This window comes from Manihot esculenta, chromosome 14 (genome assembly GCF_001659605.2).
Source record: "Manihot esculenta cultivar AM560-2 chromosome 14, M.esculenta_v8, whole genome shotgun sequence".
Taxonomy (NCBI): Eukaryota; Viridiplantae; Streptophyta; class Magnoliopsida; order Malpighiales; family Euphorbiaceae; genus Manihot; species Manihot esculenta.
This window is the reverse complement of record NC_035174.2, coordinates 28,079,345-28,102,525: the sequence shown is the minus strand read 5'-3', so window position 1 is coordinate 28,102,525 and position 23,181 is coordinate 28,079,345. Positions and strand designations below refer to the sequence as shown.

Genomic DNA, 23,181 nt, shown 5'->3' with positions numbered 1-23,181 from the left:
ACTAAGGTAATTCCTTCTGTTGCCTTTTTTTCTTATCAAAATAAATAGGTCTTCTTCCTCATTCTCTTCTAAGGACAACTCCTCCTCTAACGGCCCCATCCATGCTTCAGCTCCTATAGCCTCTTTATGGGCCGTTCATGATAATGAGGCCTTGATGATAAATGATATCCCATCTGTGCTAATAGAGAAAGACGTAGAGCATTTGTATGATGCCTATCATATCCCCTAAGACGTTTTCAGAATCTACACTCCTCACCAAAATGTTCGAGCCGATGACTATGTTCCTACTGAAGATACAGTTATAGTGTATGAGGAGCAGCCAAAGGCCGGTCTTAGATTTCTCGTTGACCCATTCTACTTGGAGATCCTCAATTTTCACAAGCTTTTCAGCATCCAGCTTTACCCTAATAGTTGGCAAATCCTGGTGGTGTTTCAGTTCATTTCTTTTAATAACAATATTAAGCAGAGTGCTGTCCTATTCTCCCAACTATACCAACTAGGTACTCAGGTCAACAGGGAGTACTGGTTCTTTAGCAGAAAGAAGCATCACATGCCTTTCGATTGACTCCCTTCATCCCTTAAATAGTGGATGAACAAGTTTTTTATACTTCGTTACCCAGTGTCTGGGGTTTTGGAAACCTTCAGATAAGTAGAAATCTCTATGTGGAACTCCAAAAGGATAGAGTGAGTCAGACAAGTAGAAACCTCTATGTGGAACTCCAAAAGAATAGAGTGAGGCCCTAGAAAAAGAGGAGGAGGAGTTCCTAGTATTTCTTCAAAAGATGGCTACTAGTCAAAAAATGAACATCATAGTGTTTGTGAAAAATGTCACGCTTGCCTGACAAAATCAAATCCAGGCTGAGCAGTCCAGGAAAAATTGGCCACCTCTCATTATGCCATGCAAGCGATCCTATCCCACCCCAATGAACATAGTATTTATTTCTGAAACCATTTTTTTCCCTCTTTCATGCTTGCTTACTCATTTTTCTAGGTAAAAATAGTAATTAAACATATTAATTTTAGATTATATAATATTATAACACCCAATCATCAATTAAAGCATCTTGTCATCGATTAAAATATATAAATATAATTAAAGAAGTAGATTATTTTGTTGTTAATTAAATAAGTTTTATATTTTTTATTACAATAATTCTTTTCATAACTATAATATTTTAATATAATTGAGAAATTGAATTATAAAATTAGTTATTATTATATTTACAATTAAATTAGAATTATATTATTATTTGATAAAATCAATAAATTTTGAGTGAAATTTAGAATTATATATAGAAAATATCCAATGGTAATAAATTTAGATTATATAACAATTGACTATGGATGTCTATTGTAATGAATATGGATGTCCTTTTATTATCATATAACAATTAGAATTATATTATTCTGTTGTAATAAATATCTATTTGTAAGAATCTTTAAATCTTCATTTAATAATATATCAATCTTGTAACAGTCAGCTGCCTGCTTGGCGGAATTGCGGCAACTGACCGTCCCACATCGGAAGATTGAAAAAAACACTAATTTGTATATAATAGCTAGCACGAAACTACTAAATAACTTGGGTTAACCATTTTGGGCCAAGTGGAAAGTGGGTTCAAAAGTTATTTGGGCCAGTTCGGGTCCGGCTGTTTCAATTGGTATCAGAGCCACCCTGGATCAGATAAATTGTGCGGAGCTAGTGGACCTGCGAGAAAGGGCTACCCGTGAGAGACGAAGTGGAGCCACCCGAGGTACTAGCGAACCACAATACCTAAGGGTCCAGTCCTGGTTAGCAATTGTAATGGATTCAGTTGCGACGAGGACGTAGCAAAATTTTAGCGGAACCGAGTGTAACAGTCAGCTGCCTGCTTGGTGGAATTGCGGCAACTGACCGTCCCACATCGGAAGATTGAAAAAAAAATTGATTTGTATATAATAGCTAGCACGAAACTACTAAATAACTTGGATTAACCATTTTGGGCCAAATAGAAAGTGAGTTCAAAAGTTATTTGGGCCAGTTCGGATCCGGCTGTTTCAAATCTCTTCCAACCTGAAGATCTTCATTTAATAATATATCAATCTCTTCCAACCTTTAATTTTATCCTTTAATACTATTTCTTTATCGAACCAGGTATGTTTCTCATGTTCAGTAGATGGTGGATCATACTATTGAAAAAAAGAATAATCATTACCCTACAAAGACATCATCTGTTATTAACAATCACGCTAATTTATTCAAATACCACAAATTATCTCTATGAAATAGAGTTACCTCATAAGATTCATATATGAAGAACCTGTGTCCTATATTCCCGACTGTCCATTATGTATAAAGTGTTGCTTTTATCCCATATTGATAAAAAATCATCGAGTCACCCCCGATGGATTGATTTTGGAATGGCAATCCTCCACTTCTAAACATGGACGATATTGCTTAACTTTAGATTCTTCAGTTTATGGACCTTAATAATCGGGGAGATATTATCTAAAAGATGAATGTAAAGTTTTTAATTTGGAGTTAATTTAGGGTTAACGTTTAGAGATTCAATTTGAGAGTTACATTTAGAGGATTAATTTGGGGGTTAACTTTTAGGAGTTTTATTGTTAATATATCAGCTTACGTGGCATTCCCTGTTAGTGATGTAATGGACGTTCGAATTCAGAGTACAAATGGAGCAACTTTAGAAAGTCATGTTTTGATTAAAAAAAATATATATATATATATAATTACAACAATATTTATTAAAAAAATTATAGCTTTTTAAAAAAAAAATTAAAAGTTTTTTGTAATCATATGTTCCACTGCTTCAAAAACCCATTATATGACAATCCAATGATATATTATTCAGAAAAAAATAACAATAAAAATTTAATTGCTACTTTTATCATTTTTTTAATTATCTTAAATTTATTATCCGTTTTTTTAATTATAGCAGCATATAAATTAACTATTATAATTTTATTTTATTTTATTTTATTTTATTTTTATTTTTTTTTTAAATCTCTTTTAATATTTAATAAAATTTAATATATTTAAAATAAGTATAATTAAAAAATATATATATAAAAATAAAATAAATAAAAATAAGACGGATGAAATAATAAATTATAAAATAAAAAAGTATTTATAGAATTTATAAGTTTTAGTTTAAATAGTGATTAAGGTCTAAAATCTCAATTAGGAGGTCAGTTATAATTTTTTTTAATCAAAATTAAAATTAGATTGAAATTAGTCAGTTCAAATTGAGGGTTTAGTTCAATTTTTTATTTCTAAAATAAATTATTTTGTAAAATTATATCATTTAAAATTAATGCATAAATAAATTAAATTATTAAATAATTAAATTTATATTTATTTTTAGCTTATATTATTTATATTTAAATATAATATTAATTTATTTTTTATATTATATGTAATATTATTTATTTTTTTATATCATATAAATTGATACATTTTGTATAATTTATTTATTTAATAAAATATATATTTAATAATATTTAAGATTTATATTTATTTTTTTAGATTTTATTTAAATTTTTTATTTTTAATTTTTTAAAATAAAATCGGATTAAGCATTTATAATTTAAATTTAATTAAAATCAAAACCACGAAAAATTAATCATAATCACTTTAACTTCGGAACAAAACTGGATTAAAATTGTTAAAAAATTGAAATAATTTTAAATAATTTTTAAATCAGTCCGATTCTAATTTGATTTAAAAAATAAATCAAACCATCAACTCGTCTACACGTGGAATGGATTCCGCGAATACAAATTGACAAATTTACTTAATAATATATAAAAAAATACTACTTAATTCTTATAAAAAAATTATTAATTAATTTTTTAATTTTAAAGAATACATTAAAATATTTTTAATATTTTAAAAAATATATTAATTAATTTTTTCATTAATTTTATATAGTTAAATATTTTATCATTTAATTTTTATAATTTTAAAAAATTTATTAATTAATTTCACAGATTTTTTAAAAAATGCATTAATTAATCTTTTTATAATAAAGATATTTTAAATTTTTTATAATATTTAACAATTAAACTAAAGAGAATAAATTTTTAAAATATTAAAAATATTTTAATATATTTTTTAAAATTAAAAGATTATAAAATTTAAATAATATTTTTTTATATAAAATACTAATTTCAATAATAATGTTTAAAAGAATACTTAAATCAACATTTATTAATATCACGTGAATGCAAAGAGTGCAGATATATTTTATAATATATGGTGAAATTTAAAATTCTATAGAATAAAAAATATAAACGGAGATTAAAATGCGTGCATTTGGGAAATCAAATTCCAAAACTTGAGGATTCAGCAGCAATTATTCAATTAAACGACAAATGGTAGGCTTGAAGAAAGTGTCGTTTTGTGAATAAATAAAGTGAGGAATCGGTCTGCATTGCGCTGATCGATGGAAAATGGTGGTCTCGAGATTGCACGTGGACGATGGGCATAGGATCACGTGATCCCATCCCTCCACCTACCTACTACTTTTGTCTATATTTGCAGCTTCGCCCCTTGCCCGTTCGCTGCTAGTTTTGGCCAATAGAGTAAAAGTAGTTAGTTTTCTTTATATTTTAGGAATTAATTTAAAATTAAATTTAATATATTCTAGCTATAAAAATCTTGTAATATTAATATATTTATTTTTAAACTAAAAAAATATTTTTTATATTTTTTGACACAATAATAAATATTTAAAGTGTAAAAATATTTAATTTTTATTTGATTAGAGAATATTTTTTATTAATATTTTTTTAATATTTTAAAATATAAAAATATATATTTTTAAAAAATATTTTTTATTCTTAAAATAAATAAGGTGAGTCTTTTATAGGAAACAATTTAATGTACGGTAACAAAATAAATTTTTATTGTTTAAAATTGATCATTTTGAAAAATTCACTTAAAAAGTGCATTTTATTAGTAAAGTAATTTCTCATAAAATTAATAGAAAATAGAAAGAGTATTAAAATATAAAAATTAAATTGTTAAATTTTTAAAATGAAAATATAATTTAGGATGAAAAAGTAATTTTTATATATAATATAATAAAAATTTTATTATTTCTTTTTTATATTATAAAAAAACTAATTAATTAATTATTCAATTTTAAAAAATACAATAAAGTGTTTTTGATATTTTAAAATTTTTTTATTAATTTTAATCATTAAATATTAAAAAAATTAAAATATCTTTAATATGAAGAAGTTAATTAGTCAATTTTTTATAAATTTAAAAAATTAATTAATAAATTTTTTAAAATTATAAAAACTGAATAATAAAATAATTAATTATTAAAATTAATATATAAATTAAGCAATAAATTTTTTAAAATATTAAAAATATTTTAATATATTTTTTAAAATTAAAAATTTATTAAATTTAATTAATTATTTTTTTATAATATAAAGATTAAATAGTAATTATTTCTTAGTATAATCGGGCAGTAGAGAGGACTGCAAAACTACACACACATATCAAAGCGGCAAAAAGCCCCGAAACCAAACTATAGGAGGAAGAGCTTCTCTTCCTTTGTGGTTGCATTGCGTATTTGGTAATGCAGCAGCGAGGAAGAGCTTTTAACCGTAGATCCAGAAGCTTTTCTAGATCTCGCTCTGCCGTTGAGGGTTGTTAGCAGTTGCACTTTCTCTTCACCCTTAAATCTCATCTCGCTTCTTGCATTTCCTATTCGAGTTTTAGTCTTTCTCTCGTTGAACAATGGCTGCTCATGGTATACATTCCTTTTCCTTTTGTTTTTCTTATCTGGGTTCAAACTGAAAATGAAAAAGTATTGGAATTAGGATCTGGGTTGGGATTAGACTTGGGAATGATAAATGAATTCTGGGTTTCAAATGGTTAGATCATTTTATTCATTTCTATTTTTGAACTGTTCTGCTTCTGTTTTTTTTTTTTTGATAGTTGAAGAGCGTGAGATTCAGAAGAATTACTGGATTGAGCACTCTGCCGAATTGACGCTGGAGGCAATGATGCTCGACTCTAAGGCCTCTGACCTCGACAAAGAAGAACGTCCTGAGGTACCCTGTTCCTCTCTTTTTTGTATCTATGGATTAGCCTTATGATTGCTAAAACCCTGTATGCTGCGAAGCAGCATTCTTCTAGTCTCTCATCTTCTTTTTGCATGTAATCATTCAATATTGATTTTTGCAAGCTTAAAGTAATTGTGGGACTCCGTATAGGTGCTTTCTCTGCTTCCTCCATACGAAGGAAAATCAGTTTTGGAGTTAGGAGCTGGTATTGGTCGTTTCACTGGGGAGTTAGCTCAGAAAGCTGGGCAGCTTGTTGCTGTGGACTTCATTGAGAGTGTCATAAAGAAGGTGAATCTAGTCCTTTATATTCAATTCTTCACGTAGATGCTATATATTTTTCCCCTTTTTCTTTATGCTTGTGAAACAGGAAATGTGAAATATTAGCTCTCGAATCATTTCTATCATTTATTTTTAGATTTATTTTTAATTCATTTTTGCAGAATGAAAGCATTAATGGACACTACAAGAATGTCAAGTTTATGTGTGCTGATGTGACATCCTCCGACTTGAACTTTTCTGAAGGATCAGTGGATTTAATATTCTCAAATTGGCTTCTTATGTATCTCTCAGATAAGGAGGTGAAAGTTCTTTCTGCTTCTAGTATTGATGATTTAGCAAGAGCTAGTGAATTATTGTCTTCTTTGTTCTTTGACAGTCGCTAGCTTTCTAGATTTGTCATGACTAGTTTAATGATGTATTATTCTTTAAAATTACTGTAAACACGGATTGGCAGGTAGAGAATCTGGCAGAAAGGTTGGTTAAATGGTTAAAGATTGGCGGTTATATTTTCTTCAGAGAGTCTTGTTTCCATCAATCTGGAGATGCCAAACGAAAATACAACCCAACCCACTACCGGGAACCCAGATTTTACACAAAGGTTTGCTTGTGTTCCAAATAATTTTTCTGAAAGCAATTTTTTTATGAATATGTATAATTAATTATGTGATTGTGTTTTGTCTTTACTTCGTATGGTTTTGGTTGCTGGAAATAGAATTTTCAGAATGAAAATGTAGCTTTATAATGGCATTAATTCCTGCTGTTAGCTGTCAAGGGCTATAAATGTCAGGGAGCTTGGCATGTAGAGGGACTGGATTAAATTGCTGATTTGGCTTCAAAATCATTGTAGCTTAGCTAGTGGAGAAAAATAATATTGGTAAAAAGCAAGTTTAAAATTCTAGAACATTAATAAAAGATCTCCTTGTAACGACACTGTGACTCATATAGTGCAAATTCATGGCGTGTGTTACATATGATGTGAAAGAAACAAGTTTGTTTTTCATGAGAAGGATGTGTAATAAAATATTTGTCACTAATCTTTATCATATTCATAGGTCTTCAAAGAATGCCATACCAGTGATGGTTCTGGAAATTCTTATGAACTCTCTCTTATTGGCTGCAAATGCATTGGAGCTTATGTGAGGAAGAAGAAGAATCAAAACCAGGCAAGATAAGTTGACATATCTAATCTTGTTTCTTAGTGTCCCATGTGATTTAGTTTACTGACAATGCAAAGTGATGTTTGCATGCACAGATATGTTGGATATGGCAGAAAGTACATTCACAAGATGATAAGGGGTTCCAGCAGTTCTTGGATAATGTTCAATATAAATCTAATGGCATCCTACGCTATGAGCGTGTCTTTGGACAAGGTTATGTGAGCACAGGAGGAATTGGTATGGTGCAGTTTCCTTTTCTAATTTTCTTCAGTTGGAGGAAAATCCAGTTGCCTTTTTTACGCCATTGCTTAATGTCCTTAGCACAATAATGAAACTGGTTTTGAATTTTGCAAGCTAGAGGATAAGCATAGACAACGCGAATGCTTTAAAGGAAATTAGAGCTTATTTGGTTTAACTATTAGATACAGTTGATTACTATTGTTCATAGTTGATAGCCAGTAACTGATATTTGATTGTAACTAATAGCCGATAATTGATTATATTTTATATATTTTGGGTTTTGGTAATTTATATCTAACTCTTATTTTTGGTATGCAAAATGACTAATAAGAGTATATATCAATTTATTTCATTTATAAAATAAATAAAAAAGTGCACTATAAATATATATAACAATTAAAAACATAATTTTTAAAATATAATTGTTTTTCTTGCATATACATCCTTTTTTGCCACTTTAATTATTATTTATAGTATTTTTAATTCATTTATTGTCTTGTAATTTTAAATAATTTATTAATGTAAAAATTTAATTTAAAAAATTAAAATTAATAAATTTTAGCAAGTTAATATAGTCTAAATAAGAAATTAAATTAAATTACCTACTAACTGATAAGAAACAACTAATTCTAGAGCTAATCTAAAATACAGCTAACAAACCTCATGCCAGCCGCCTATCAGCTATCATTTAGTTTTTTTTAAAGTTTGCCAAATATCTTGATTTAGCTATTTAGATCTCTAATTGCATCTAAGGGCTAAACTAAACATCTCAGAAAATATGATTGTTTGCTTGCAACTTATGCACTTGCTGATCCATCAAAATTTTATAGATCTTCGCACAAAAACCCACACGTTGATAGAAATAAGCACTCAAGGATGATTTATATCATTATATGTGATATATGTCTTACTATGCATAAAAGTGAATATAGATCCTAAGACACCAAAAGATATATATACTTTGTTGGTGTGCATTTTGACAACTATCCTTTAATGCTTATTGTTTAAATATGCCTATTTTAACAGGGTTTCCTGAAAAAAACAGTTCCTAAAATATAAACTTATGAATGTGGAAAACTATTTGAAAATTAGGGTAGTAATCTCTTATTACTTTTTACTTTTGCTGTTTATAAATGTACTTTTGCATTTATGCAGAAACAACTAAAGAATTTGTGGCAAAGCTGGATCTTAAGCCTGGTCAGAAAGTCCTAGATGTTGGATGTGGTATTGGAGGAGGTGACTTTTACATGGCTGAGAACTTTGATGTGGATGTCGTTGGCATTGACCTCTCCATCAATATGATTTTATTTGCTCTTGAACGTGCCACTGGACTCAAGTGCAATGTTGAGTTTGAAGTTGCTGATTGCACAAAGAAGACATATCCTGACAGCACGTTTGATGTTATCTACAGTCGTGACACCATTCTGCACATTCAAGTAAGACTCTTCTGATGTTTTTATGTATTTTTCTTTCTTGCCTTTTGAATCCCTTAAATTTTATATGTGGCACACGTCGGTTCAAGACTTTACCTTCCCTAACAAATTAAAACTATTGCTAAAATAGTTACCAGTGAAATAGGATTCTTTGTTTCCCTTCACTTACTGGATAAAATTAAGCTCTGGTACCCTCTTCTCATTCAAAATTGAAAATTCACCTGTCTAATATAAAAAAGCATAGATCCTTCCATTGTATCTATAATGGAAGAGATTCGATAGCGTTATTTACTTGTTCAATGAATGGATGCTGTATTAGGCAGCTATAAAATTGACGCAGTCTGGTATTTGAGTTGATTAAGTTTACATATTAACATGTGTATACATTTTGCTTCTACAATAATTCAGGACAAACCTGCATTGTTTAGATCATTCTTCAAGTGGTTGAAGCCTGGAGGTAAACTTCTTATTAGCGACTATTGCAAGAGTGCTGGAACTCCATCAACAGAATTTGCAGAGTATATTAAGCAGAGAGGATATGATCTTCATGATGTACAAGCATATGGACAGGTATATTGTCATGTGGGATAACATGTTATTTTCCTTTTGCAGTTGTTTGGTTACATTTCTGGAAATGCTAACCTTTTTATTCTTTTCCGAAACAATGCATAGATGCTTAGAGATGCCGGTTTTGATGATGTGATTGCAGAGGACAGAACTGATCAGGTTTCACTCAAACCTTTTGTCCTGTGAAGCTTGTACAAATGTAAACAATGTCGCTTTGCAGTCTAAAACTTGTTACTTATGCTGCAGTTCAATCAAGTTCTGCAACGGGAATTAAATGCTGTCGAGAAGGGGAAGGATGAATTCATCCGAGACTTTTCTGAAGTGCGTTCAACTCTTATTTTCATTCATCTTATTTTATCTTAAACTTTAAGAACTCATTATTTATACTCTTTTCTTGTTTATTATCTATATCCAGGAAGACTATAATGACATAGTTGGTGGATGGAAGGCAAAATTGATAAGGAGTTCATCAGGTGAGCAACGATGGGGCCTGTTTATTGCAAAGAAAAATTGACTGCTCACATGCTCTTCTTCTAAAGCATTAAATAAATGTCCTGAGCAATTAACCATCTTTGTTTGATGATTGTATGACTCAATCCCTTGGCTGAAGTTTGAAATTCTAGAATTTTCATGTCTTGATAAAACTACCCTTTCATTTATACATGAGATTTGAGTCAGAGACGAATTGGCTAAGGTTGAATGTGATTGAAAGGATACTTGAATCTCTTATCATCTTTTCAATTCTCAGACTTGCTTTAACAGAAACTCTGCTCCTTATCTTCATCCAATGCTTATGTAGTTACCAAAGATTGATTCTTGATCCTCTTAAACCACTAAATCAAAACCATCGATTTGGAAATGTACTAAACCGACAGGCATGAGTAGAATATGCGTAATAAGTTTGGACTATATTAGGAGAAGCAAGGTACAAAAACAGTAGAAATTGATTTCTCAATATATTATCCTATGGAAACAAAATTGCACCACACAATAATTAAGAAATTAAACAAGAAATTGACCCAAACAAAGAGGACAAAGAAACAATCCCAAGTTGAAATGGAATGATTCATCTTAGTGACCAATGGACTTCTGAATCATATCCGTATTTAAAGGTACAGCTGTACTGTATGGGTATTTGCAAGGTGAGTATTCGATTTTCTTTAAAATTGAATCAAATAACGGAAAATTTTAAAAATAAAAATTGAATTGAAAAAAAAAATAAATCAAAAATTTAAATTAATTCAATTTGATCGATTTTTTCGATTTAAATCAAATACTACTCCAAGTGTTCTCAGATTTGGCAAAAATCTGGAGAAAATACTAACAAATCGATTCAAACTATCAACACTACTTTTAAGAGGGTGTTTTTACAACATTAATATTTAAAAAAAGCTCAACTAATGGGTGTTAGACCGGTTGGATTGGAAACCAGACCATGGTCTGATTTGATTTAAGTTATTAGACTTCTATTTGATAGAACTGGATCAACTCAGTGCAAACCGACCAGGTTTTGATCAAATTAGATGCTTTGAATTTGATTTTTTGTAATTAAACTGTTTCTCATTCAATTAAAAAAATATACTTGCTTTTTAATAGAGATTGAATCCACAATCACTTCACATATACTTTCTTAACCAATTGATTCAATTCTTTTATTTTGATACACTTTCACTTAAAATATATATTACACAGTTTAGTTTGATTTTTAATATTCTTAAATTATAATTTGTAAATATTTATAATATTTAAAGATTAATTTATAAAAATATAAAATTTTTTTATAAATAACTATAATATTAAAAGTTCAATTCACATAAAATATAAAACTTATTTCAAAATATTATAATTATTTAGAAATTAATTTATAAAACTAAAATAATTTATTTCAAAATATATTTAGAAATTCAATAGTAAAATACAAGAATTTAGGGTCAATTTAAGATTTTATCTCTAAATAATTATAAAATATAAGAAACAATTTAAAAAATTATAGATACTTTATTATAAATTTAGTAAAATTTCACTATATTATTTTAAATTAAAAATATATATTAAAGGGTACTTTAATTATTTTTATTAAAATAAATAGTAAATTAACTGAGAATTTGTAATTTATTTTTTTTTAAATGTGAAGAATTAAATCATAAATTTTTAAAAATATAAAAGTTAAAATGGATATTTTATTAAATTAAAAAATTAAACTGTAATTTATTCATATTTATAATAAACTGAGTTTAAATAATAATTTTTTTTATACTATTATGTATAGAAAAAAAATAAATTTAAAATAGAGATGATAGAATAAGATAGGGCAAAGAGGGTAGAAAAGAAAGAAGGGAAGATTCCAAAATGAGAGACAGTAATTCTGATAACACAGAAAAGTGTAACATCATTCTAGCCTAAAAAAAAAAAAAAAAAAAAAACAGTAAAATTTCTACTTCCACTCCCCTTCAGCATATATAAGACTTATTCCATGGCCACACTCAATAAGCAAACACAACAAAAACAAATAAATAAATCGACTAGAATCGAATCAAGATCGTATTAAATTTTAAAATAATAATCGGTTAAAATTTTTTTGAATAATATTAATATATTTAAATTTAATTTATTTAAAAAATAAATTAAAATTATCTAAATTTTTACTAGTCGAGTCTTAATAGTTTATGAATAACTCTACTCATTTATAAATGAGTCTAAAAATAAGACTCGAATTTTACTTATTTAAAAAAATAAATTGAATTTGATAAAATTATAATCGAGTAGTTTTTCGTAGGGGTAAATAGTATTTGGTTCAAATTCAAAAAACCGATCGAACTAAATTAATTTAAAAATTCAGTTTGGATTTTTATTCATTTTGGTTTGGTTCGATTTGATTTTTAATTTTAAAAATTTCGATTATTTCGGTTCAGTTAAGTTTTGATCAGAAAAAATCGAAAAAATCGAACCAAATCGATTAGTGATAATAATATATTATTTTGAATAATATTGATAAATTAAATCATATTAAGATTAAAATATTTTAATTAAAATTTAAAATATTAAAAATAAAGTGTAAAAAATAAAATATTTATTAAAAATTAAAATCGATCAAACCGAATTGAATCAAATTAAATCAGACTAATTTAATTCGATTCGATTTCTGATCAAAATTGATTCAGTTTAATTTTCATAAATAATAAAATTTTAATTTTTGATTTATTAAATTCGATTCGATTTTGAATTAAACTGATTAAATAATTATCTCTAATTTTTCGGATAATTAATTAAAATTTGATTTATTTTAGATTAGGAGAGAGAAGGGGTTAGATTAATATTAATATTTTTTTAGGGTTGAAAATGGAATGAGAGGACGAGAGACAAAGAGAAAGCCGTACGTGGAAGAGAAGAGAGAGAGAGAGTAGAGAAATGAGAAAATGAAAAGAGAGAGAGGGAGCAGTTTGGAAGGAGAAGAAATGTGAAAGGCACGAGACATGGAGGAGAAGTTAATAATAAATGAGAGAGTCTTATGATATGATAACACTCATCATCGTCAAGTCTTTTTTCTTTTGCTTCTCCCAATACTCTCCCCTCCCAGAATTCCACGCTTTCTCTTCTTCCTTTTTCCCCCTTCTTTTTCTTTTTGTCTTCTCTTTCTCTCCTCTTCTATTACTATTCTATTCTTTCTTTGTCTCTCTTCCTTCACGTTTAGGATATGTTTGGTATGGGTTAAAAATATATAAATATAATAAAAAAATTATTATTTAATTCTTATATTATATAAAAACTTATTAATTTGCCATTCAATTTTAAAAATTATATTAAAATATTTTTAAAATTTTAAAAAGTCTACTAATTATTCATTCCATTAATTTTATCTATTAAATATTATAAAAATATATAAAATATCTTCGATATAGATGGAGAAATATCATAGACGTTTTAATATATTTTTTAAAATTAAAAAATCAATTAATAACTAAATAATAAAATTTTCCTATAATAATTAACCTCATTTAGCTATTAATTGAATTTAGATTAAAATTTATATTATATTGTTAATATATCCTTTTAGCGAGTGCATATTCATTATATTAATTGGTTAAAATAAGTTATGAGCTGATATAATCACAATATAGGTTTATGTGGCAAAAATATGATAAGTGGGTAATAGGGTCCTGCTCGAACATCTTAACACCCGATTTATTAGTAAGACTCGCTCTCTTTTAAATTAGTTGAGTCTCGTTACAAAATCACAGTTAAATAGGATCAGTCCAGCATATTTTTATTATGTATGTAATTGCAGAATCACTAAGTTATTAGTTGACGATATCCCTTATTAAGCAGTCGGCCACATTATCATTGAATTATCGAAAAATACTATATTTATCTTCCCCTTTCTTACAGTATAAAAGGAGAAAGAATTACAGAGATAAATGTACACTATTCTCTTACACTACTCAAATTCTAAGCAATTTATTATATTCTCTCTATTTTTCAGTATACTGACTTGAGTGTCGGTCTCTCTATTTTTCAATATACCAACTTGAGCATCGGAGTGACTGTCGTGAACATTCACCACCACTTCATTCTTTTTTTAACTCTAACTAATTACAATATAACTCTGTATTTTGACTACATAAGTATTATATCTAAATTAAATTCTATTTTTCATTTTATTATACTAAATATAAAAAAAAGTTAATGAAATAAATTGTTTCTTTTAAAGATTAACTATTATTCCACGGAAGATGCACCATATACAATAAAACCTTATTTTGTTAGAAGAGAAAAAAAAATAGTAACTAATTATAAAATTCAATTTCAAATTCATATGTGAGGAACGAGAAGTAATTAATATTTATTATATTAATTACCATTTTTCTCTCATTAGTTAATTATTATTTTATATTCTTCAATTAATAGATAAGAGAGTATTAAACGATTCTGATTACTAACATTCCCTATTTAAAATTTAACGTTTCTTATTTTTAAAATTATTTTGTCAATTTTTTTATTATTTTTTTATAATTTGTTTTTTCCAAAGTCTCAACCCTATGAAATTTATCAGTAGCTGAAGACCCATTGACGTCAACCTTCATATCATGCTCTTACTTTTTGATGTTATATAATAAACCAACACATATGCAACCTTTTCCTTCTCTATCTATCTCGTTGGAGACGTGGATGAGAATATAGAGAGAATCATCATCAATCCCCATCTCTTTTCAAAACTCGATTCTTCCACCATATTTTCAGCTCAGCTAACACTTTCCAAAACTAGAACTCTCTTTATTAGCCTCTTCTCTTCTCTTCTCTTCTTTTGCATCTCTTCTGAGTCATCTTCTTGCTTTGTTTGCATGTTATATTCCTCTTCTTGATAACCCATCACCATTTCTGCAGCCCTATCATATCAGCACACACATTCCCCTCTGAGGAAATAAGAGAGAACCTATTTATTACTCTTCTTTTTCGTCTTCGTCTTCTTCTTGCTTTTATTGCCCACTTCTGCAGCTAAAACTCCCTTACTGTATACGTTTTCATTGAGAGAGAGACAAAAGAATTTAGTACCCTGTTTCTTGTTTAAGATTTTAGCTGCATCTATATCAAAATGTGGATGATGGGTTACAGCGATGGTGGTGAGTTCAACGTGCCAGATTCCTTCAATGGGAGAAAGCTTAGGCCACTCATTCCAAGGAATCCACCACTGCCTCCTTCTCCAAACAATACCTCAAATTCTAGCCCTCCTACACTTAGTCTTCTCCATGGCAATGAATTCTTCTCACTAAATCACCATCTGGGTAGGCATTATTTTTTCTCTTTCATCTAGGTTTTTCTTGGCTTTGAATTAGTTTCTTTGGATCTTTTTATATAGATTATTTTGTTTGTGCAGCATCTATGGCTGATCAAAGCAAAAGAGATTTCCATACACAACCAGTTGTAGTGAGCTCGAGATGGAATCCAACACCAGAACAGTTAAGGACACTGGAAGAGCTATATCGAAGGGGAACAAGAACTCCATCAGCAGAACAAATTCAACACATCACAGCACAGCTTCGAAGATATGGAAAGATTGAAGGGAAGAATGTGTTCTACTGGTTTCAAAATCACAAAGCAAGAGAACGGCAAAAGCGACGTCGTCAAATGGAATCTACAGCTCCTGATCATCATCACGAGCAGCAGCAGAACCGTGAAATAGAAATCCATGGGAAGAAAGAATCAGGTGAATATATCTAAGAAACCCTTTACACAGTTATCTCCAAAATCTTTGCCAAGAAAAAGATAGAAATGTTTGATATGTATGGCCTTTTCCAATTCCATTTAGTTGTTAGTTAGAGATGTTTGATGGGTAACTTTTCAGCATTCCAATTGTTGGGTTTTAGAGAGAGAGAGAGAGAGAGAGAGAAAGAGAGATTGTAAAGTTGTATTCTTTTTGTTTTTCTTTTTGTCTACAGGAACAAATAGGACAGTTTATGAAGGTGAACAGACCAAGAACTGGGCTCCCTCTACAAACTGCAGTGCACTACCAGAGGTCTATTCTTTTATCCTCCTTTGTCTTTCTCTCCATTGAAACTAAATCACCTTTAATCTCCAAAAGGGTACATAACTACTAGCAACTAAGCTTTGATAATGATCTTATCATTACAATCTCTTCCTTTATTTTCTTTTATATATTATTAGAATTCAAAACTAAATTTATACGCATATATATGGATGGAAGGGAAGAAGCAACAAAGAATTCTTTTGTATGTTGGGAAATGTAAAGGGTTTTAAAAGCTGCATTCCTTCCTTTCTGTCGGGGCTGCTGCTGCTATGAGAGTAGCTGAGTTTCTTGCTTTTTGGGTCTTGTGCTTATTATTTAGGCACCCTTTTATATATATTCTTTGTATTAGGGGGCACCCTTTTATATAATCTTTGAATTATAGAGCACCCATCTTGTTGGAAAAGGACACCAGCCCTAAACACTTCTATTGTATATACACATATATATTGAGGAGAAGGGAAATTGTGCATTAATGAGATTTAAACCTTTATTTGTATCATAAGAATATCATATTTTGCATATTGGTTAGTGGGCATTAAAGGGTATTATTAAATTTTTAGGAAGCAATGTCAATGCAAATTAGGGCAGCAAAAGGACTAGTGACAGAATGTAAAGGAGAAGAATGGAACCAATTTGATGAAGTAGAATTACAGCGAAGGAGAAGCTTTATGGAAAGGAATGCCACGTGGCAGATGATGCAGTTGTCTTCCACCTACCTCATAAACACCAGTTGCTCTAGTACTACAACAACAACAAGTAGAATCCTAGCAGAAGCTGAAGCAGAAGCAACAGCATCAACGCCTACAGTATTAGCAGCTGGAGGATCAATAAGAAGATCAATGGATCCAAACAAGCAGCTCATCAAGACCCATAATGATCTTAATATCTTCATAGCTCCTTACAGAGAAAATAGCATTGGGCATGGCCTTATTAACCACTTCATCAGCAATGAAGAAGATCATAATGGGTGTGGGGATTCTCATCAAACACTTCAACTCTTTCCTCTTTGTAGTAGTGGTGGTGGTGAGAGCATTAATGACAAAGAGACAGAGAATTCATCAGCTTCTGTTGCTGCAGCTATGAATGCCAACTTCACTACTACTCACCAGTTTTTTGAGTTCCTTCCATTGAAGAACTAATTACTTATCCACCAAGTTTTTTTCTTTTTTCTTTTTCTGCATTCTTCTTTATTAGAATTTTGCTATGTATGTAAAATGATGGGTTGGGTAGGGTTATGGATTTTTGTATTTTTGTTGGAAATTGGAAACTGCTTTTTTTTTTTTTCTTTTTTCTTGAAGATGATGTTTACATTTCATGGAATTGGTGGAATGGTCTGTGTGGGGTTATGAAAGAAGGGATTGCCCTAAAATGCATTTGGACCATGTTGGTTGAATCAATTAAGAAACTACATTTAAGAGGGGATTTCACAGAGGTTAATGTTGAGAGTATAGGCCTTGTTTGGGTAACTGAAATATGCATGTCTTCTCAGAGAGAGAGAGAGATGGGTTTTCCAATGAAGAGCCTTTTCTCTTCTTATATATATATATTAATTCTAATAAGGATAAGCATTTAATTTCCATTTTTAATTTTTTATGCTTATTTTGGAAATGAAAGGGTTGTTTTGTTCACACAAATTCTAATCCAAAATTCCACAAGTGTCTAAAAATCTTGACCTTTCAACATCATAATATTAATTGTCATCAAATATAATTACATGAATTTAACATGCATGCATAATCACAATTACTAAATAAATCAAGGAAGATCAAATAAAAGAGGTTGAAGGTTTTTTTTCCTTCCTGGAGATAATGAGGAAGAGTGATTTTCTTTATACAAAGAGGCTAATAGGTATTTTCGTAATCAAATTGTGTTTGTTGCTAAAAAAGAAACTATTGGTAATAGCAGTATTGCTACTAAAAGATTTTTTTATAATTAATACTCATAAATTTTATTGTTTTTATATCTTTCACAATAAAACGGATAAATTATTATTTTACATATTTAAAATAACAATGGGTTGAGAACTGCTACAATTGAATGTTATAAATATAACGAAAAGTCAAATTTTTTTCGCTTGTCAAACAAAATAATAATATTAATGTTGTTTTGAGATTATAGTGAGTGTGTAAATTTGGCTGAGAATATCACATTTCTTTCCTTTTATCCCTTTTTCTTTTATCCGTTAGTAACGTCTAACCGCCTCGCTATAGAGCCACCTGTCTCTATTATTCAGATTCGTACGTACGGATGTATCAGAATACCTCTTCACACCACGCGACTATTTAATTCTCCCGGCACGCATGCTAACAGGGATGCGAAGTGACTGGATTCGCTTTTCTTATCTTATGTCACATCACCGGACTAGACTTTTAATGGGTAGGCCCACGCACGTAATTAATTCGGTTCGCATCTCATCATAGGCTGGTCTCGCGATGTTGAGCCAATCTACCTGCGTGTGTATTGATGGACTTTGGACCCATAACCTTATTCAGGGCCAGGCCTCGTCCCCTAATAATGAAAGTTTGGCGATCATCAATTAACACAATAATTTTATAACTGATACTATAGTGCTTAACATAAATTTTAACTGTTATTATAGTATTTTTATATTGTCTGATATACGTTAATTCTTATAGCAGAAAAATTAATACCGTCCTAAAATATTTACGAACAATTCTAACATTGGTTGTATAACTTTATGCGTATGCTAGCGTGTGAAGCAGTAAGTACATGATACGTGGGATTAACATGAATAAAGGCACACATGAGATGAAGTATGCATAATCTATTGTAGTGCAAGTAAAGGAAAGAAAAGAAAAGAAAAGGGTGTTAAAATTTCAGAGATGCACTTATGTTGCCTCACAAGGACAGAAGCAATGAATGCTTTTTAACCTCTGAGAGAAGAAATGAGAAATAAGAGAAGACTCTGTTATATATATATATATATATATTTACATAAAGAAGCATATCTTTTGAAAAGATCATGGTCGGTTCCTCGGCAGTCGGCAATATGCATTGTCACACAAACTTCTCTTTCTTTTCTCTCTTACTTATATATATTTTTTCTTTCATTCTGGCTGCACCCAGCAGAAGCAGAAGGCAGCAGCGAAGCAGAAGCAGAAGCAGAAGGCAGCAGTAGAGTGAGCAACAGCCACATCCCTTAAGCCTATCTTTTTTTTTTTTTTTTCTTTTGGAATCAAACTAGAGAGAGAGTGAGAGTGAGAGTGAGAGATAGATAGGACTTGTTTTGTTTCTCTCTTTCATGCATGCTAGCTTTTTCCAACTCACCTTGAAATTAGGGATGACGATTCCTCTCTTTTATAATAACACAACCAAAAGTGAAGTCAAATGCTCACGTAACAGATTCTACTATCGAGTCAAAAAGTATTTTTATTTATTTATATTTCTCTTTTTTCTAATTTTTTTTAACTCTTTTTATCTTCTCTCCATCATTTGTCATAGTTTGCACTTTGATAAAAATATAAAAGATATTTTTTATTTTAAAATATTTTTTATTAAATTTAATTGACTATATATATTAAATTGGAATAATTAAATTAAATTAAATATGTCAAAAGCTTTAAAATATTAATTTTAATTAGATGGAAATATTAGTAGGAGAGAGCAATATTATTTGGTTCAAACTGAAAAATTGATCAAATCAAATTAATTTGAATATTCGGTTTGATTTTTCATTCATTTTGATTCGGTTTGATTTTTTATTCATTTCGGTTCGGTTCGATTTTTAATTTGAAAATTTTAATTATTTCAATTCGGTTTGGTTTTGATAAAAAAAAAATCAAACTCGAACTGATTAGTGATAATATAATATTATTTTTAAGATTATATTATATTAAGGTTGAAATATTCTAATTAAAATTTAAAATACTAAAAATAAAGGATAAAAAATTAAAAAATTGTTAAAAATTTAAATCGATCAAATCAAACTGAATCGAATCGAATTAAATCGATTTGATTCAATTTTTTTATTAAAATCAGTTCGGTTTAATTTTCATAAATACTAAAATTTCAATTTTCCTTAAATATTAATATGCTTTCTTAGATAAATTAGACCAATTAGTGGCCAAATGCTCAAAATCAACTTTGCCCTAATTCCCTTTTCTTTTCAAGGAATAACATTTACCTAATCATGCCAAGTAATTTTCATTGAGGTTTCACAACTTGGTTAGGTCAAGGAATAACATTTACCTAATCAAGCCAAGTAATTTTCATTGAAGTTTCACAACTTGGTTAGGTAAATTTTGCCAACACTTTGGAATTTTTTTTCTTCTTAATCTAATCAGATGTTTGGAATCAAAATTTTTATAAAAAATTCAATTTAATTTTTTATTAATATTTTTGTTTGAAATAAAAGGATTTATTTTATTTTTAACTTTTAAAATTTTCATTTTCATAAAAAAATAAATCATTCATAATTTATAAAAATTTATTTAAATTATTTTTTTACAAAATAAATCATGGTAAATGGAGAATAAGTGCATTTATTTATTCTGTAGAAATTCAAACCCTTGAGAGTACAAATTTTATTGTAAAATGGATTTCTCTTTATGAATTTGTGTTATTATTAAATAATTTTATTAAAGGAAAATTATAAAATTAGCACATATGTTATTTTATTTTTAAAATTAATATTGACGAAAGGTCCCTCCACTAAAATATTTTTTTCAATTTAATAAAATTAAAATAAAATTTTTGACATAACCTAAGAATAAAAAATAATATACTTTAAAAAGTATTTTAGTCATTTTAAAAAGTATTAATAGAAAATTAATTAAATGACAAACCTCTAATTTAACAAAATTAAAATATAAAGTCTAAATTATTAAATTTTAAAAATAAAAAAGGATAAAATAATTTACCCTTTTATTAAAATATTCTGAATCTTACTTGGATAATGTTGAATACCTAGATTTGGGTAACTTTTTTTTTTTACTCTATCTAATTTATCAATAAATTTTTTAAATTATATTAAATTTATCTATTTTGAAGAAAGACAAAAGCATTTACTCTGCATACTTTTGGTTATTTTCAACTCCCAAGTGGTCCATAAAGTTAGAATGATAACAATTAATATCTATCATCTTATTGTCCCTCTCATAATAAATCCAATTCATCTCTAATTAAATATACCATAATATGGATTCTTAATTCATGGCTTCCGATGACCACACCTGGAGTAAGGGCAGCCCTTAAAGAAGAAGGTAAATCTAAAGTTCATCATATTTTTCTTAGGCAAATCGATTAATTATCGTAAATTCTGATTCGGATATATGGAGCAGGTCAGGTTTATCGTGAGCTCGAATTTGATAGAAGGCAATTCAGTCCGGTGATGTGACGTGAGGGAGAATAGCCGCCCCAGTCACTTTGCAATCATGTCCGCATGCACACCAGGACCTAAAGTCCATCATGCTTTTCTTAAGCAATTGATCCATCACCGCAAGCCCTGATCCGGATATATGGAGCAGGCCAGACTTATCGTGAGCTCGGGTTCGACAGAAGGCAATCCAGTTCGGTGATGTGACGTGAGGGAGAATAGTTACCCCAGTCACTTTGCAGCCCTGTCCGCATGTACACCAGGAGAATTAAATGGTTATTTGGTATGGAGAGGGGATCTGATATGGAGAGGGGATCTGACCGTACGTACGAATTTGAATGGTAGGGATAAGTGACACTGTAGCAGAAAAGGGGTTGGACGTCACTAATGAATAAAAGAAAAAAAGAATAAAATAGGAGAAACGTCTTCCTCTCCATCCAAGTTTACACAACTACCATAAATTTAAATATCAATTTTTTTTTTCTTAATTAAAGGTTTTAAATTTAAATTTTAGATATCCAGCGTTTATTTTAATTACCTTTTTTGTGGGTTGAATAGATGAAGGATGAGTCCTTATCAATGAAGAAAAAATGTTGAAAAATGCATGCCAAAAAGAAGCACACAGTAATGAAATGGGAATATCAATGAATGAGAATTGAATTTGAAGGCATATAATTAAAAAAAAAAAAATTGAAGAGAGAAATACAGGACAAGGTTTTTTTTTTTTTTTTTTTGAATGGGACAATGTTTTCTCTTTCATTATTTATTTATTTATTTATGTATTTGCACCAGATGTGACAGGTGATTGGGTTTATTGTGCATGGAAACAATGGAATGAAGAATGTGGAAAAGGCAGAGAGAGAGTCTGGCATAGAAATTGACAAGAGCTAAGAGTGTTAGACATATGTAGACAATTAAGCAGAAGCAGGTGGACCAAAAAGTTTCCCTCTTCCAGTTAATGCACTCAAAGCCCATCATGTGATTTCCTCCCATTGAGCTCTTCTTCTTCTTCTTCTTCTTCTTCTTCCTCTTCTTTCTCTCTCATTCTCTCCATTATCATGAGCTCATCATGCCATCTCTCATTCCCTTCACTCCTGTGCTTTGTCCATTGCCTTAACTTTCATATCTTTATTTTGGTTAATCCATTGTCCTTTTCATTTTATTACTCTTTGGAATTTTCTCCTTTTCACTAAATTATTGAGACTATAAATCTACTGCATGCTAACTTACTACTTAGTTTATATATCTTTTTAAAATATTTAACATTTAGCTTTAATTTTATCAGTGATTTTAAAATTAAAAAAACTCAATAATTGTTTATTCTGAAATTATATAAACTAAATAATTATATTTTAAAATTACAAGAACTAATTAAATTGAGACATTTTAATCATTTCACACATTAATTACTAATAGTTTAAATAAATAGAGATTAAATAATCGATATAAAATAATTAATTTTATTAAATAATAAAAATTAAGTAATAATTTTTTTAATATAGTTTACGTTAAATTAATAAATTAATTTTTTAAATTAGTTTACTTTATATATATATATATATA

General features: G+C 28.9%; 2 protein-coding genes across 2 annotated transcripts; both read left to right on the top strand.

Moving 5' to 3' along the window:
* Positions 1-5,493: 5,493 nt before the first annotated feature.
* On the top strand, positions 5,494-10,487 carry LOC110631070 (phosphomethylethanolamine N-methyltransferase). The gene is made up of 12 exons (XM_021778780.2): positions 5,494-5,768; positions 5,957-6,072; positions 6,235-6,372; positions 6,525-6,662; positions 6,818-6,961; positions 7,416-7,526; positions 7,616-7,757; positions 8,916-9,196; positions 9,602-9,763; positions 9,866-9,919; positions 10,007-10,081; positions 10,176-10,487. Exons 1-12 carry the CDS (start codon positions 5,756-5,758, stop codon positions 10,272-10,274), a joined length of 1,473 nt encoding a protein of 490 aa, XP_021634472.1. The 5' UTR covers positions 5,494-5,755; the 3' UTR covers positions 10,275-10,487.
* Positions 10,488-14,902: 4,415 nt separating this feature from the next.
* Positions 14,903-17,707, top strand: LOC110600389 (WUSCHEL-related homeobox 1). Its single transcript, XM_021737235.2, has 4 exons — positions 14,903-15,540; positions 15,633-15,962; positions 16,195-16,271; positions 16,844-17,707. Exons 1-4 carry the CDS (start codon positions 15,351-15,353, stop codon positions 17,420-17,422), a joined length of 1,176 nt encoding a protein of 391 aa, XP_021592927.1. The 5' UTR covers positions 14,903-15,350; the 3' UTR covers positions 17,423-17,707.
* Positions 17,708-23,181: the final 5,474 nt, after the last annotated feature.

What these genes read in the sequence shown, in the direction of transcription:
- LOC110631070 (XM_021778780.2), top strand. An exon ending in AGAAGAAGAATCAAAACCAG is followed by an intron (nt 7,527 to 7,615) that starts GCAAGATAAGTT and finishes TTGCATGCACAG; the next exon opens with ATATGTTGGATATGGCAGAA. An exon ending in ATGTACAAGCATATGGACAG is followed by an intron (nt 9,764 to 9,865) that starts GTATATTGTCAT and finishes AACAATGCATAG; the next exon opens with ATGCTTAGAGATGCCGGTTT.
- LOC110600389 (XM_021737235.2), top strand. Translation starts at nt 15,351, where the DNA reads ATGTGGATGATGGGTTACAGCGATGGTGGTGAGTTCAACGTGCCAGAT. An exon ending in CTCACTAAATCACCATCTGG is followed by an intron (nt 15,541 to 15,632) that starts GTAGGCATTATT and finishes TTGTTTGTGCAG; the next exon opens with CATCTATGGCTGATCAAAGC. An exon ending in CCATGGGAAGAAAGAATCAG is followed by an intron (nt 15,963 to 16,194) that starts GTGAATATATCT and finishes TTTTGTCTACAG; the next exon opens with GAACAAATAGGACAGTTTAT.